Source organism: Peromyscus californicus, unplaced genomic scaffold (genome assembly GCF_007827085.1).
Source record: "Peromyscus californicus insignis strain IS unplaced genomic scaffold, ASM782708v3 Scaffold_3__1_contigs__length_106647218, whole genome shotgun sequence".
In the NCBI taxonomy this organism is placed as follows: domain Eukaryota; kingdom Metazoa; phylum Chordata; class Mammalia; order Rodentia; family Cricetidae; genus Peromyscus; species Peromyscus californicus.
In genome coordinates this window covers 36,218,265-36,234,330 of record NW_026294551.1, presented here as the reverse complement: position 1 = coordinate 36,234,330, position 16,066 = coordinate 36,218,265, and the positions used below count along the sequence as shown (strand labels likewise).

The window sequence follows — 16,066 nt, the reverse complement described above, 5'->3', positions numbered from 1 at the left end:
AAAGAAACAGACATGCACCAAAGACCAAATTAGTGGGGGGTGGAAGAATGTACTGGGAAAAGAGAGGGCACAGGATGATGCCACAATGCAGGGGGACATTTGTCACTTGTTTTAGTCAAACTATACCATGTTTTATTTTTCCATTATAAATATACTGCTAAAATAGCAAAGATGTCCAGTGTATTTTAACTATTATTGATTAGGTTCTGCTCTCTTTGTGTAGGAATTAGGCCAACAGTCCTTCAGATAAACAAATTCCTCCCACCCTCCCCCAACTTTAAGATTCCACAGGAAGTATGGGCTTTGTTATTCTCAGAGATCAAGACTTGATCCTTATAGCCTGACCTGTGGAAGCCCACTCATCCCTTACATAATATAGTTGTGTATTTATAGACAGCAATGCCCACAGTATCTGCCCACCCTCTTGCCAGCCAGCCCACAACTATAAACTGTGTGACACTCAAATTTATCTACCTCAAAAGAATAAAGGGCTGAATCAACCCTGTCTGGATTCGAAAAGCACAAAGCACTGCAATACTGGCTGTGTAACAATGTTGCAATCCTGCAGATTACTCCAGGATGGAGAGGGTGTGTCCTAGAGGACTGAGGCAGTTTCAAGCCAGCAGGACCACAGCCTCCAACAGGGCTCAGAGAGCCTCCTCCAAAAAAGGGCACTTCATCCCTAAGGCTCTTAAATGCAGCTTCTGTGTTAGAAAAGGCCTGAAATTAAACAATGGAATGCAGTTTGGTAATTAAGATAGAAAAAACATTTAAGTGTTTTCTATTCAATTAATGTGTAGGTCAAACTGATTTACTGTTACCCTTCAATATGGTCACTTCACAAAAGGATGTGTATATTTTTAATTTGAAGCAGATGCCATCTTACGAATAGGAGGGCAGATCCCATCCTGGCTATATAATCAATCCACAGATGTGTGTTCAGGGTTATCACCTCCCTAAGACTGCACCTTGGGAACTGGAAAGTCTAAAAAAAAGAGGAGATGATTTCTGATACTTTCCATTGCTGCACATAACAAAATTTCACTGGAAAACCACACTCACCCACAACCAAGACAGGCAGCTTACCAATTCAAGGAAATTCTGCAGTGAAGATCGTTCCACCCAAGGCCTGGGGGCAAAGGAATCATGTGACCTCCAATAGCTGGCCAGTCCCAAAGTTCCCCTTGACATTCTGAGTGACTGACTGGCTCCAGATCAACTGACTGAACAGTGTGGTTCCCACAGTGGGAGTGTAGTTTGGGTTTTAATTACATTAAGCATTACCTGAATCCATACAACCACAGAACTTCACTTACCAAGCCGTGTCTTCCATGAATATCCCCTCTCTTTCTAACTGCATAAATAGTTCTCCTCCTAGAAAGGAAAAGTATTAGGAATAAATCTCTTTACTTCCAATCCTCTTATAATGAGTTTGCACTTTCTTCTATCTATAAGATTGATTCCTTAAAATTTTTTTTAAAAAAATCCTAAAATTGGCTTGAAATTAATAGCTTTTACACCTGCAAACTTCAAAAATATATACAGATTTCAGGCCTAAAGTTTTAAAAAGTCTTGATTAAAGTCTCTCTAGCACCTTTTCAATATGTAAAAAAAAAAAAAATGACTATTCCCTATTTTCAGAACCTTCATATAAACTGAATGAACCTGATGGTGGCATAATTTAAGTATCAAAGTAAATAATAATAATAAAGGGTTATACTGTCCTGAGTTATCTTAAAATCCAGGAACCCATAATGATGTAAATAAATGAACAGATAAAGTTCTCAATGGAGAAAGGAAAGCTCTGTATAAGTGAAAGTGGCATGATGGAGTAAGAAAAACCACTTGGCAAACACCACAGTTAACTCTTACAGTCAAGAATCAATGGATGCCAAAACTGGACCTGAAGCCTGATGAGATGAGATACTGAAGTAATCCCAAATTATCTCGTCAAGAGACACTTATTAACCCAAAGGGAAACCTGGTAACACCACCTACATATGTGAGCACAATGCACATGGACAGCAGAGGACAAAGATCTAACTACCATGCACCTCCTGTTCAGAACTGCTGAGAAGGAACACAATGTCCTGTTAAAAGTGCATCACCTGAGTCTACTCCCAAAGAAATACCAGATAAACCCAAATCAATGGCATTCTACAGAAACTGAGCTACACTCTTTATGTCAACATATGACAGGCAAAGACAGACTAAGGAACTGTTCCAAATAAAAGGAAACCAAAAGACATTACTGTATTAATGTTAATTTCCTAATTATTTTATAATTCTAGTTACATAAGAAAATGTTCTTGAGTTATGAAGTAAATGCTAGCGTTTTAGTTGTGAAAATCTTTGAATAGCATACAAAATGTTGACTGTATATGCATGCATCTGTACGTACACACATGCCTATGTATAAAGCAGAAGATAGGCAAATGCAATGAGAGGACGGAATGTGGAGATGTGAGGGCTGCAGAAACTCCACAGAACCCTTGGACTATTCACACAGTCACAAGTAAGTAGCATTAAGAAAAAAGGTAGCCAGGTGGTGGTGGCGCACACCTTTGATCTCAGGACACAGGAGGCAGAGGCAGATCTCCGAGTTCAAGGCCAGCCTGGTCTACAAAGTGAGTTCCAGGACAGGGTCCAAAAAGTTACACAGAGAAACCCTGTCTCGAAAAACAAAACAAAACAAAACAAAACAAAAAAAAAAAAAAAAAAGGAAAGAAAGAAAAAGGTGAAATTCTGCAGCCTTCAGGTCCATGTTAAGAGCTGTGACAAAACCTGTTTCTTAGAAATCACAGGTATGCCAGGCCTGGTGGCACATGCCTTTAAGTCGGCACCCAGGCCCATCTCTGAGTCTGAAGCCAGCCTGGTCTATATAGTGAGTTCCAGGACAGCCAGAGCTGTATAAAGAGATCCTGTCTAAAAAAGAAGAGAAAAGGCCAGGTGTGTCTGCTGTGGCTGCGTGCATCTCTGTGATCTAGAGATGCTGTGGGTAGGAGGCTGAAGCAGCACTGTGGAGCTCAAGGGCAGCATGGGCTACATAGTGAGCTCCAGTCAGCCTGGTCTGCACAGTGAGATCTTGTTTCAAAAACAAAGACTTGGGGGTTGGTAAGTTCCCAGTAGGGAGCAGGCCCTTGAAAATGTGGCTCAAAAACATACAGTATCTCATAATACTCTCAGTAAGCATCTCCATTTCTATTTAGAAAGGAATATTTAATGGAATATGTGAATTACAGTAGCTACCCCAGCTTATGAATATGTTGAATAATTGATTACAAAGAGATTTAAATCAAATTTTCCCGACAGGAAAACACCCTCCATGTTTCTTTCCTATTTGTCTGTAATAGAACCCTTTGTTCACATGTGAGTTTCCTTCTTCAATGTCGTCATCAATTTAAGACTTGTTCACAATGAGAAAAAGCATTTTTCACTGAAAGTAATGTTTGAACCCAGTTTCTGGAGCAAAGGTAAATAATTACACGAACTATGTACTAACCACTGAGATACTCAAGGATGAGGTAGAGTTTTCCACCGGTCTGAAAGGCATAAATTAAATCCACAATGAAGGGATGCTTTACTTCCTCCAGAATATTCCGCTCTGCTTTTGTATGAGCTGTATCTTTAGCATTTCTTACTATCATTGCCTAAAGGAAAAGAGATGATCTATAAGAACAAAACAGCCAACATTTTTATTCTATGGTCATTGGAAAAAATCTATTTTATGCTTTTCTGGCCAATACAGAATAGTTCCTACTAGAAACTGAGATGGAGGTAATGGAAGCTACTCACTGCTTATAAATATCTAAACTTGTTAGGGTTTTGTATTAAACATGTAAATGAAAACCTAGATGCATTTTTTTTAGGAATCTGTAAACAGATCAAGCTTATGCATATATTCACTTGCAATTCAGGGCTTAGTGTGCTCCTATCTTTAGGCCAAGAGAACAGGACTAACATAAGGAATCAGGATTCCTTGGAGCCAGAGCATCAGGAGAAAAGATATCAATGGAGGCAAGCACAGAACAGCATGGGTAAGCAGGGGAGCTGCACTCAACTGGGCAAGAAGTCTTCCTGGAGATGATGACAGCAAAACTGTAAAGTTAAGGTGAAACGTGGAGGTTAAACATCATTCCAGTGGAAGAGAGGCATAGCAGAACAGGATGTGTCCAGGGAACCCAAGGTCAGTATCTAATAAGAGCTGAGAGATTCAGCGAGGAGACCAGGAGTCAGGAAATGGAAGGCTGTGCATCTAGGCCAAAGTGTTGAAATTTTAGAGGCAAAGAAGAAATGCGGAGAGGAGTGTAATGAATAACCCTTAGCTTTTAGTGCAATTGTGGTGTTTAGGGAAGAAATGACACAAAGCAGGTGGCCGGAACAAGAAACTAAGCAAAGTGGCTTGTAACTAAGACAATGAAGATAAATACAAATAAGAAAGGCTGAAGGTCTGTCATTGGTGCTTGTAGTCTTCGTTTTAAGAAATAATAAAGATGGGTTTGAAAGCACATTCCTATCATTTCAGCACTTGAGAGAGACAGAGGCAGCAAGATCAGGAGTTCAGGGCCAGTTATGATTATTAATAAGTTTGAGACCAGCCCAAACTATGTAAGATCTTGTCTTCAATAATAATAATGATAATAAGGATAACAAATAATAATAAAAGAATTTTGGGAAAATTATGTAGTTCTAGACACACTAAGCATAAGTTCTAGGAAATTATTCCAATGGTAAACCCCTAGTAATATTGGACGCAAACACACAACATTATTAGTTGTGACCATATCTACAAAAGTGAAAACACTAGAAACAAACTGAATGTCCATCTGTAGGATATTGGCTGGAAGCCTACATAATCTACACACATAACCATAAAAAGAATAAGAAACATTTCTATGAAGGTGAGGTGAAAGGGACAGACCAAGTACTGTATCATTTATAGTACATATAGTATATGCTATATTTTGTGAAAGAATGAGGAAAGAGTAAAAACAAGCTGGGTATGATGGAAAAGGCCTAGAATCCGAGTACTCAAAGGCTGAAGCAGGAGGACCATAAATCAGCCTATGCTGAGCCAGCAGAACAAGGCAGTAAGACCCCGACTCAGAAAATACAAGCAAACATATATATGTTATTTGTATTTATAAAATTGAACACAACTAAGAAAGTCTCAAGGCTAACAGTAAAAAAGAGTGGTAAGAGCCGGGCGGTGGTGGCGCAAGCCTTTAATCCCAGCACTCGGGAGGCAGAGCCAGGCGGATCTCTGTGAGTTCGAAGCCAGCCTGGACTACCAAGTGAGTTCCAGGAAAAGGAGCAAAGCTACACAGAGAAACCCTGTCTCGAAACACCAAAAAAAAAAAAAAAAAAAAAAAAAAAAAAAGTAGTAAGAGAATAAGACTTTTGAGTAATTTTCTGAGTAAATCTCAATGGTTTGGCTATTCGCCATCTTGTTTAAATTTGTTATTGCAATTATAGGAATTCTGTTTTTTGTTTTTGTTTTGTTTTGTTTCAAGACAGGGTTTCTCTGTGTCACAGTCCTGGCTGTCCTAGAACTGGATTTGTAGAACTGACTGGCCTTGAACTCACAGAGATCCGCCTGCCTCTGCCTCCCCAGTGGTGTAGCACCAATGCCACCACCCAGCTGCACTTATAAAAATTTTGATTTCTGAATGCTAATAATTTTACACATTCTAAGAATAAAATGAAATCAAGGACTGTAAAAGAAAACTAAGCACAAAAGAAATAAACAAATTTGGTCATGTGTGGTGATGCATACCTTTAATCCCAGCAGAGGCAGGTGGATCTTTGAATTCAAGGCCAGCCTGGTCTTCATATTAAGCTACAGGACAGCCAGGACTACATAGAGAGCTGCTGTCTCAACGTAACAAAACAAAACAAAACCCACAAATTAAAGAGAATGCTATGTTGATAATTTTACCACAGAAGCGACTTGAAACTGTGCATTTTGGGGCTGGGGATGTGACCCAATTGGTGGCTGTCTTTTCTAGCATGCGTGAAGCCTTGGCTTCACTCCTCAGAACCACATAACTGGGAATGGTGGTCTAAGCCTACAATCCAGCACATAAGAGGCTAAGGCAGGAGGACTGCCAGAAGTTTGAGCCCAGTCTGGGCTACATGCAGCGAGTTCTAGGCAACCCTAAGCAAAAAGTGGGAGATGCTATTTCAAAAGCAAAACAAACATAAACAAATTAATTTTAAAAACAAAATAGAATTCTCATTAGCAGTATTTGAAAACCACAATAAATCATAATAAAAATAGATCACAGAGAAAAACAAGTCTATACTGGTTCTTTCTTATCCAAGAGGTTTCTGAGACAGGATCTCACTCTGAAGCCCTGTCTGGCCTTACACTGATGTGATCCTCCGAAGTGCTGGGTTACAGACATGAACTACTATGCCCAGCTCACACTGACTCTTTAATGAACTCTTTTTGAGAAAAGGTCCTCCTTTATTGCCCAGACTGACCCTGAATCCTGTGCCAAGTAGTCTTCCTGCCACTGTCAGCTCCGTAAGCCACTGCCTCTGGTACAATTCTATTTTTGCTTTTCTAGACTTTTCTTTTAATTGGGTCACATGTATTCCAGGCTGGCCTCAAACTCACTGTGTGGTCAAGAATGGCTTTCAACTTCTGATCCTCTTCCCTGCACCTACTGAATGCTGAGATTACAGGCATGCATGCCATGGCACACTTACATAGGGTTACAGATCAAACCCAGGATTTTGTGCATGCTAAATAAGCACTCTATCAACTAGGCCACATCCCCAACCCTTTCTGGGTTTGAGAAATGATTTTATTATGTAGCCCAGGTGGCTTCAATTCACAATCCTGCATTAGCCTCCTAAATGTTGTGGTTACAGGTGTGTGCCACCATGCCCAACTTCTGGCTTCGATTCTTTAAAAAAAAATAAGGGGGGAAAAAAACCACCATACTTTATTTAAAAAAAAAAATCTTCTCAGTGGAACAGTGGTAGAGCATGCCTTTAATCCCAGCACTCAAGAAGCAGAGGCAGGTGGATCTCTGAGTTCAAGGCCAGCCTGCTGGTCTACAGAGTGAGTTCTAGGACAGAAAGCGCTACATAGAGAACCTATCTCAAAACAAACAAAGCCAGCACTTTGATTTCTAATTGTGTGTATGTGTTTGTGTGTGGGTATGTGCAGGTGCCCTCAGAGGCCAAATGTATCAGATCCCCTTGGATTTGGGCATTGCAGGTGGTTGTGAGCTAATAACTGATCTGGACTCTTTAAGACAGTCAATGCCATAAAAGACAATTTTCTAAATGGGTAAGAAATGGCTCTACAGTGACCATTCACAATGGTGCACACCTACAATCCCAGCACTCAACAGTGAAGATAGAAGGATCAAGAGAGTCCAGGGTCATCCTCAGTTACACAGAGCAGAGCGTTTAGAGGCCAGCTTGGGCTATTTGAAACCATGCTTTCAAAAAGGAACAACTGAAAAAGTTTGAACATAGCCTATATATTAGGAAACAGTATTGAACATTAATATTAACATTTCCAAGTACAATTATACTCCAGTAATACTGGAGTATGACAACACCCTTATTCTTAACAGAATTGAGGGTGAAGTATTATAATGTCTATAATTAACTCTCAAATTATACAGCAAAAGCTGAAATTAAAAATGTGAATGGACAGGGGTTGGAGAGACGCTCAACAGTTAAGAGTGCTTATTGCACCCAATTTCAGTAACCAGGACCCACAAGGCAGCTCATAATCAATCCTCTAACTCCAGTTCCAGGGGACCTGAGGCCCTCTTCTAGCCTCCTGGGCAGTGCACACATGTGGTGCACAGACATACATGCAAGCAAAACATCATACACATAAATTAAATAAATCACTTTTAAATAAAATTTAAATATAGACTAACTCAAAAATTGAACGATTCAGGGCTGCAGAGAGGGCTCAGCAGTTAAGATTACCGGCTGCTCTCCCAGAGGACCCAGGTTCAATTCATAGACCCCGCATGGGGGCTCACTCCAGTTCCAGGGTATCTGACACTCTCTTCTGGCCTCCATGGTGTACCAGGCATGCACATACATGCAGGCAAAACACCCACACAAATAAAATAAATTTTTTCTTCAAAAAGTGGGTCAATTCCTCTTAAAAACTGTATGAACATCAAAATTTAGGGGTGAAATATTACTATACATACGTGACAGCAGAGAAGAAAGAAGGGTGGATAGACAAACTATAGCAAAATATCCTAATTATGACCCTGGGGAGATGACTGTATAATAGCAATAGCTCTGCAAGCATGAGAACCTGAGGACCTGAGTTCAAATTCCCAGCACCCATATAAAAAGCTGGACATGGCGGCTGTGTGTCTTCAACTCCAGAACTGAGAAGCATGGACAGGCAGATCCCAGAGCTTACTGCCCAGCCAGTCTTGTAGGAAACCATGAACTTCTAGTTGAGTGAGAACCCATACCAGGTCTCAAGACAGGAAGGCAGGGAGTGATAAGGGGTCACTGGACCTGGTGGCACATGCCTTAAATCTCAGCACTCAGGAGGTAGAAGCAGGCAGATCTCTTCTAGTGTGAGGCCAGTCTGGTCTACAGAGAGAGTTCCAGGTCAGCCAGAGCCATATAGTGAAACCCAGTCTCAAAAACAAACAAAAAATATTGGAACAAACCAATCCAGGTTTGATTCCCAGCACTCCCATGGCAGCTCACAGCCATGTAGAGCTCCATGGGATCCAGTGTTCTCTTCTGGCTTCCACAGGCACCAGGAATGCATATTGTACACAAACACACATATAGGCAAATATTTATACATGTAAAATACAACATATAAATCTTAAAAAAAAAAGAGCTGTGGTCAACTGCTTCAGAGTACAGAGATGTAAATTAAGAATTAATTAAATAAAGACTATTGGATTTAGCAACTGGGAAGTCACTGACGACTTAGAGACAAGAGTATGATTAAAATATAGAGTCATAAGCCAAAACACTATGAGAGAAAAAACAAACCAAGGCGGAGCTGGAAGATGGCTCAGCAATTAAAAGCACTTGCTGTCAAGTCTCATGACCTGAATTTGATCCCTGGAACCCAAATGGTAGAAAGAGAGAACCAACTCCTGCAAATTGTCCTCTGAGCTCCACACATACTCCATGAAATGTGCACACACATATGTGCCTGCACGTGCACATGCAGGCACACACACAACAAATAAATGAGAAAAAGAAGAGAAAGTAGAGGGCACAATACGGACCCTACTTCTCAAGTTCTAGAGATTCAGAAGGAGATGTTGAGTGACAGAAGGTTTTGATTAAACATGTAACAGATATGAATATATTAAAGAAAGAAAGAAGTCATGGGAAGCTGGGCATGGTGACATATGCCTGTGATCCCAGAACTGAGGAGACAAAGGCAAGAGGGACAGGTTTGATGGCAGCCAGAGCAATTTAACAAACTCTGGACTACAAAGTAGTCCAGGGCCCTTGTGCTGGCTCGGCGGGTAAAGTGCCTGCAATGCAATCCTGACATGTTTCAACCCTCGGAACCCAGGTAAAAAGGCCAGCTGTGGAGTGTACATTTGCAATTCTAGCACTCCCACTTCAAGATGGGAGGTAGAAACAGGAGAACTGACTGGAAGCTTGTAGGCCAGCTAGCCTAGATTATGCACTGTGGTAGAAACAAGAGAGAACTGACTCCCAAAAGTCCTCTGACATGCACACATTGTGGTACCAAACATGTGCATGTACCCACACAAACACAAATAATAAATAAAAATTTTTAGACTAAAAAAAGCCAGGACAGAGGAGAGAACAATGGTGATTAAGTAACAGAGTAAAGTATTCAAGCAGGTAGAAAGGAATGGGATCTAAAACAGAGCAGTTAGCTCCAGAAAAGAACACATTTCACTAAGTAAAAAATCGGGTAAGACAGTGCTGGAACAGGGGCCAGGGTGGGCAGCTGCAAGAAACCACGGATGACTGTCTCACGGGAAGGAAGACCGTGGATGGTGCTGGCAGAACCAACGAATGGCCAAGAGTCAAAGTTCCCAACAGCCACAGAATGGAAGGACTTGTGCAGGGAGATGTCAAATATCATTGGGATAACTGGGGTCTAAACAAGTCATAAACTAGAGTTGGAGTTTATGAATTTTTCCTAAAAGCAATCTACAGATTTATGTGATTTCTGCCAGAAAATGCTCAGCAGCTGACAGAGGAACACAGGAGCAGAGTGAGAAACAAGCAGATTCAGATTAGCATTTTGCTGACCATAAGGTTAGTGGAGTAACAACTAAATCAAGTGGCAGGCTAAGTTAATTAGGATGGTCTCGGAATAAAATAAAATAACAAGAACACAAACACCTTGACATGGAATGGAAGTGAAAACTGGTGGAGTTGAATTAAAGGCCAGTCTGTTGATCAGTTAGGTGATACAAAGGCAATGATGATACCCAGACTAAGAAGACCTGGAAACAAGAGGAAAGACTGAACTAGATATTACTGAAGCTGAAGAAAAAGACAAAGAAACTAGGTACATATGTATGTATATACATATGCCTATCTACCTATCTACCTGAAAATAGGTTTAAACCTTAATGGAGAAAGGGTTTTGATTATAGGTGGCTGAGTAATTTTAAAAATAAGCTTATTCATTTTTCCCTTGAATGACAGAGCAAGTAAATTAGAAACAGAATACATTTCACCCAAATGAAGAGTATTAGCATCCAGTATCTCCACACTAGTTTAATAAAAGGTGGAACACAGGCACAGGCAATCTTGTGAGTAACAAAACTTTGGCCAAAGGCTCTAGCAAGAATAAAGTAGTTTGCTTCTAAAGATGGTTACTGAAAGTCTTTTCCTCAATATTCTGAGTAAATAACCAAATGAGGCCATTCTCACAAAGAGTAAAGACTGGGAAGAAAAAAAAAAAAAGTCTGACAAGCCCGACGTGAACAACTCACTTAAAATAACGGGACACCTCACACTTCCCTGATTTTATCTGTCAGTCTGTGAAAGAAGAATTCTTTCACCACACATTTAGGTCTGGTAGATCAGTACTTTGCCTCCATGGTGCCAGAAAATCAGAGAAAAACACTCTTAAAGGGGCCTACTATCATCTCATTAAGGGGTTCAGAATTAAAACTCTAGCTGTTGGAAGAACTATGCTTAACCTGATTTGAGTATTATGCAATGCATACGTGCACTAAGAGAGCACATGAGGGCCATGAGCCCGTGAGGTGGTTCAGCAGGTAAAGGATACTGCCACCAAGCCAGACAATCTGAGTTTGATCCTCGGGACCCACTTGGTAGAAGGAGAAAAACAACTCCCAAAAGTTGTCCTTTGATCCATACAAATAAACACACAAAGTTTAAAAAACATAATAAAAAAAATTAAAGATAACAGGATACCCATTAAGATCTATAAATTTTAGGGTTTTTGTTTATTTCTTTGATTTTTTTTGACTGTCCTAGTGCTCACTATATAGATCTTTTTAGTCTCAAAACTCACAGAGATCTGCCTGCCTCTACCTCCTAAGTGCTGTGACTAAAAGTGCATGCCACCACCCAGCTAGTTCAATATTTTTTTAAAAAGTCATTTTTATGGACACCAGTAAATGGAAGTAAACAGATAAAAAAGCACACACACGGATAATGGAAGCTAAGAAAATCAGGTATCAGTCCAGGATCCAATGTCAACTAACTGTAACTCCAACAGGACAAGACAGTGGAGAGGGAGCTGTCAAAGAACTCTCTCAGAAAACTCCTATAAAGTGCTGGAGTGTGTCAGTTAAGACTAGCTAAGGTCTTCCCACAGAACTTCTCAAGTAGCCACACTTTGCTGGACACCTTAGACAGTAATTGTGGTCTTGTTTTACTCACAGGAACGAAATGATTAACAAAATACGAAAGGTCTAGGCTGGAAAGATAACTCAACAGGCTAAAGGTACCCTGTCTAACCTAACAACCTGACTTTGGTCCCTGGGACCCACGTGCTAAATAAAAGGAGAAAACTGACTCCTGCTCAATTGTCCTCACCCACCCACCCACCCCACAGAAATAAATGTAATTTAAAAATTGTAACTATGTAAGAACTACTAGTCTCAACTACCTTGGTTAACCCACAGCATTCTTTCTTTCTTTCTTTCTTTCTTTTTTCCCCACAGCATTCTTGAGTATGACATTTTGAATGAATACGATCTACGTTCTGAATCCAGGGAAAGTGATCCTGAATAAACCACTGAAGAAATTAGATGCTAGACCTCAGAAAAACTATGAGGCTATCACTAGCAAAAGAGGTCACGTGAAAGAATGGGTTTATAGGACAACGGTTTAAACATCCATTCTTTTAAACTTGGACTTTCTAGGCTAGTTAGAGCTACAGAGTGAGACCCTGTCTCCAAAACAAAATAAAGAAAGGACAGGCATAGTACCCACACACCTTTAAACTCAGCACTCTGGAGGCTTTGAGTTCAAGACCAGCTTGGTCTACATAGAGGGTTCCAAGCTAACCAGGGCTATGTAGTAAGACCTTGTCTGAAAAAAATTTTAAAAAGACAAAAAGAAGAGAAAAAGAAGGAGGGGGAAAGAAATTAGCACTGTCCCCTTTTCTTTAATTAAATTTTTTTTCAAATATATTTTACATGTATGGGAGCTTTGTTTGAAGGTATGTACCACATGCGTGCCTGGTACCCACAGAGACCAGAAGAGGGCGTCACATCCCCTGGGACTGGAGTTACAGATGGTTGTGAACCACTATCTGGGTGCTGGAAATATATATAGGTTCTCTGGAATAAGAGCCAGTGCTCTCAAGTGGTGAGCCATCTCTCCAGCCCCACCGCCTTCTTTTAAGGAGTATTTCATGAATGGGAGACACAGTATAGTGCAGGATTATTTGTGCTTATTTCTACCCTTCATCTTAACGTTATGCCAGATTCTGACAAGAAATTAACATCACTAAAAGGGATGACAATATTCTTTGATTAAAAATTACAGAGTTTCAGGCCAGCTAGGGCTAAAGAGGGAGACCCTGTCTCAAAAGAAATAATGGGGGAACAGAACCATATTGGAGAGAAATCTTGAACTCTAGCTTTGGACCTTAACAGGAATAAAGGAATCATAATGTGAAATCCCTAAATAAAAATTTATTGGGGAGCCGGGCGGTGGTGGCGCACGCCTTTAATCCCAGCACTCGGGAGGCAGAGCCAGGCGGATCTCTGTGAGTTCGAGGCCAGCCTGGGCTACCAAGTGAGTTCCAGGAGAGGCGCAAAGCTACACAGAGAAACCCTGTCTCGAAAAACCAAAAAAAAAAAAAAAAAAAAAATTTATTGGGGGGCTGGAGAGATGGCTCAGTGGTTGGGAGTACTGACTGCTCTTCCAGAGGATGGGGGTTCAATTCCCAGCACCCACATGGCATCCCACAACTGTCTGTAACTCCAGTTCCAGGGGATCTGACGCCCTCATACAGACATACATGCAGGCAAAAACACCTACGTACATGAAATAAAAATTTTAAAAAAATATTTATTGGGGCTGGAGAGGTGGCTCAGTGGTTAATAGCACTTACTGCTTTTGCAGGAACTCACAATCATCTCTAACTCCAGTGCCAGGGGTTCCAATGGCTTCTCCTGATCCATTAGCAACAGGCATACACATGGTGCATGTATATACATACAGCAAGACACTCAGACACATAATTTAAAAATTTTTTAGAGATATATTTATTTTATTGATTTTAAAAACAAAAATGAAAACTACGGTGCATGCCTTTAATTCCAGCATTCAAGAGGCAGAGGCACTTGTATCTCTGTTCTAGGCTAGCCAGGGCTACATAGAGAGACTGTGTCTCAAACTAACAAAACAACGAACAAAAAAATTAAAACTAGTAATAAGAGTCAAAGCATGACACACTACTATATAATTTTGGAACAAAAATATTAGAAGTAAGAGAACAGAGCTGGAGAGATGGCGGTTAAGACCACTTGTTCTCTTCCAGAGGACCCAGGTTTGATTCCCAGCACCCACACTATGGCTCACAAACTGTAACTCCAGTTCCAGGGGACCCAGTGCCCTCCTCTGGCCTCTGTGGGTACCGGGCATGCTCATGTGCACCTATATGCAGGTGAAACACCCATACATATAGAATTTTTGAAAGAAAGGAGGAAGAGAGGGAGAGAGGCAGAGAATGAAAGGGAGGGAGAGAGGGAAGGAGACAGTGTGGAAGGGAGGGAGGGGGGAGGGAGGGAAGGAGGGAGGGAGGAAGGGAGGAAGGAAGGAAGGAAGGAAGGAAGGAAGGAAGGAAGGAAGGAAGGAAGGAAGGAAGAAGGAAGGAAATATGTAACATTTTTGAGAAAAAGGACTGGAAATCAGACTTGCAAAAGACTTCTCAGCAAAAACTCTCAAAAAAAAAAAAAGAGCAAAATTCTAAGTAAAAATTATTTTCAACACTAAAAATATTCCCAGGGGCTGGGTGGGGAGTACAACACAGTAAGAGCTGGCTGGCTTATATGAGACCCCACGTTCAAACCCCAGCACCCCCCCCCCCCACACACACACACACAGAGCCTCTGAACAATCAAGTAAGTACAAAGGTACCACAGATTCTCAGTCAGGGGACCCTGCACATGCCTAGAGTCAAGCACACAGGAGACTGAGACAGGAAGGAAGACTGCAGACTGAGGCCAGGCTAGCTTACATAGCAAAACCCTGCCTCAAAAGTACAATTTTAAAATATGAATCTAAAGGCATGGTAGAACACGCCTTTAATTCCAGAACTCTGGAAGCAGAGGCCAGCAACTTTATAGGTCTACGGCCAGCCTGGTCTCTATAATGACTTCCAGGCTACAGTGAGTCCCTGTGGCAAAGAAAAAGAAACAAAGGTTGGGGGTATGGCTCAGTGGGACAGTGCAACAATATGAATCATGGCTGGGGAGAAGGCTCAGTGGGTAAAACCCTGGCCTCACAAGTATGAGGACCTGAATTTGACTCTCCAGAACCACGTCTGTAGCCCCAGTGCTCTGCAGCAAAGATGGAGGCAGAGGCCAGGAGCAGCTCAGAAGTACATCAGTTCATCTGGTGCATACAGTGGAGACTAACAAAAGGCCTTCCTCTGAATAGGTAAAAAGTGAGCACCAACACCCAACATCTCCCTCTGACCTCCATATGCATGCCACGGCACATAAATACCTATACTCACACACATACACACACAGGTGTACACAAAGATTGAAAATAAAGAAAAATGTAAAATATGAATCAAATTTGTTCTGATGACATTAGTGTAATACTTGAAAATAGAGTGAGGAGTTAGGGCTCAGATCTCCTCCCTGGAGCTCTAGACTCTGGTGTGTTTACCAGTCACAGTACTACCACTAGCTCCCAAATACAAATCTCCTGCTGGACTTCCCCCTCTGACTATGCTCCATACTTTTCTGTTCAACAATCTGCTTGCTATTGGTTTGGTTATCAGCTATATGAACTTAGTTATGAAAGGAGAAGTAACATGCCTAGCATGGTTACATAACACTTGTAAGTTATGGCTGAATTTGGAAGGCTGAGTCAACAAAATCATGAGTTCAAGGCCAGCCTGGACTGTATAGTGAGCCTGTCTCACCAACAACAACAAAAAACAATTATAAACAAAAATCTTCAAGAACTTTTTCTCAAGGCAAGATGGTCACTACAACAAGAAAACGGTATAAATAAAGAACTACAAAGTCATGACATGCAAGAAAACAGAATGGAATAGTAAACAGCCAGGATTAAAGGGAGTCTCTTAATGACAGACATGTCTAGAGAGCTAACAGTACAGATTGGAACAGGGAATAAAAGGCTCCTAAGGAAGCCAGGCATAGTAGTGCACACCTGTCATCCCAGGCGATGAAGACAGGAGGGCCAGAAGTTCAAGGCCAGTCTTGGCTGCATGAGATCCTGTCTCAAAAAAAACAAACAAAAAAACTAGAGAACACAATAGTAGAGTCAATGAAAATGAACCAAAGGGGCAAGATAGAAAAAAAGTAAGTTAGGAGTGGAAGAAATTAAAATCTTTAACTATCTTCATAGGAAATTAACA

General features: G+C 41.0%; 1 protein-coding gene across 5 annotated transcripts in view; it reads right to left on the bottom strand.

Moving 5' to 3' along the window:
• Rps6kb1 (ribosomal protein S6 kinase B1) overlaps positions 1–16,066 on the bottom strand; it is a 43,542-nt gene that overhangs the window by 14,946 nt on the left and 12,530 nt on the right. For 3 of the 5 annotated variants that reach the window (XM_052759918.1, XM_052759919.1, XM_052759921.1), the window contains exons 5-6: positions 3,503–3,650; positions 1,317–1,374 (exon numbers count right to left, since the gene is read on the bottom strand). In XM_052759918.1, the coding sequence (XP_052615878.1) occupies positions 1,317–1,374; positions 3,503–3,650 (206 nt within the window). Of the gene's footprint in view, positions 1–474; positions 986–1,086; positions 1,130–1,316; positions 1,375–3,502; positions 3,651–16,066 lie in introns of those variants that run through there. The other 2 variants (XM_052759922.1, XM_052759923.1) reach the window with 2 other exon arrangements.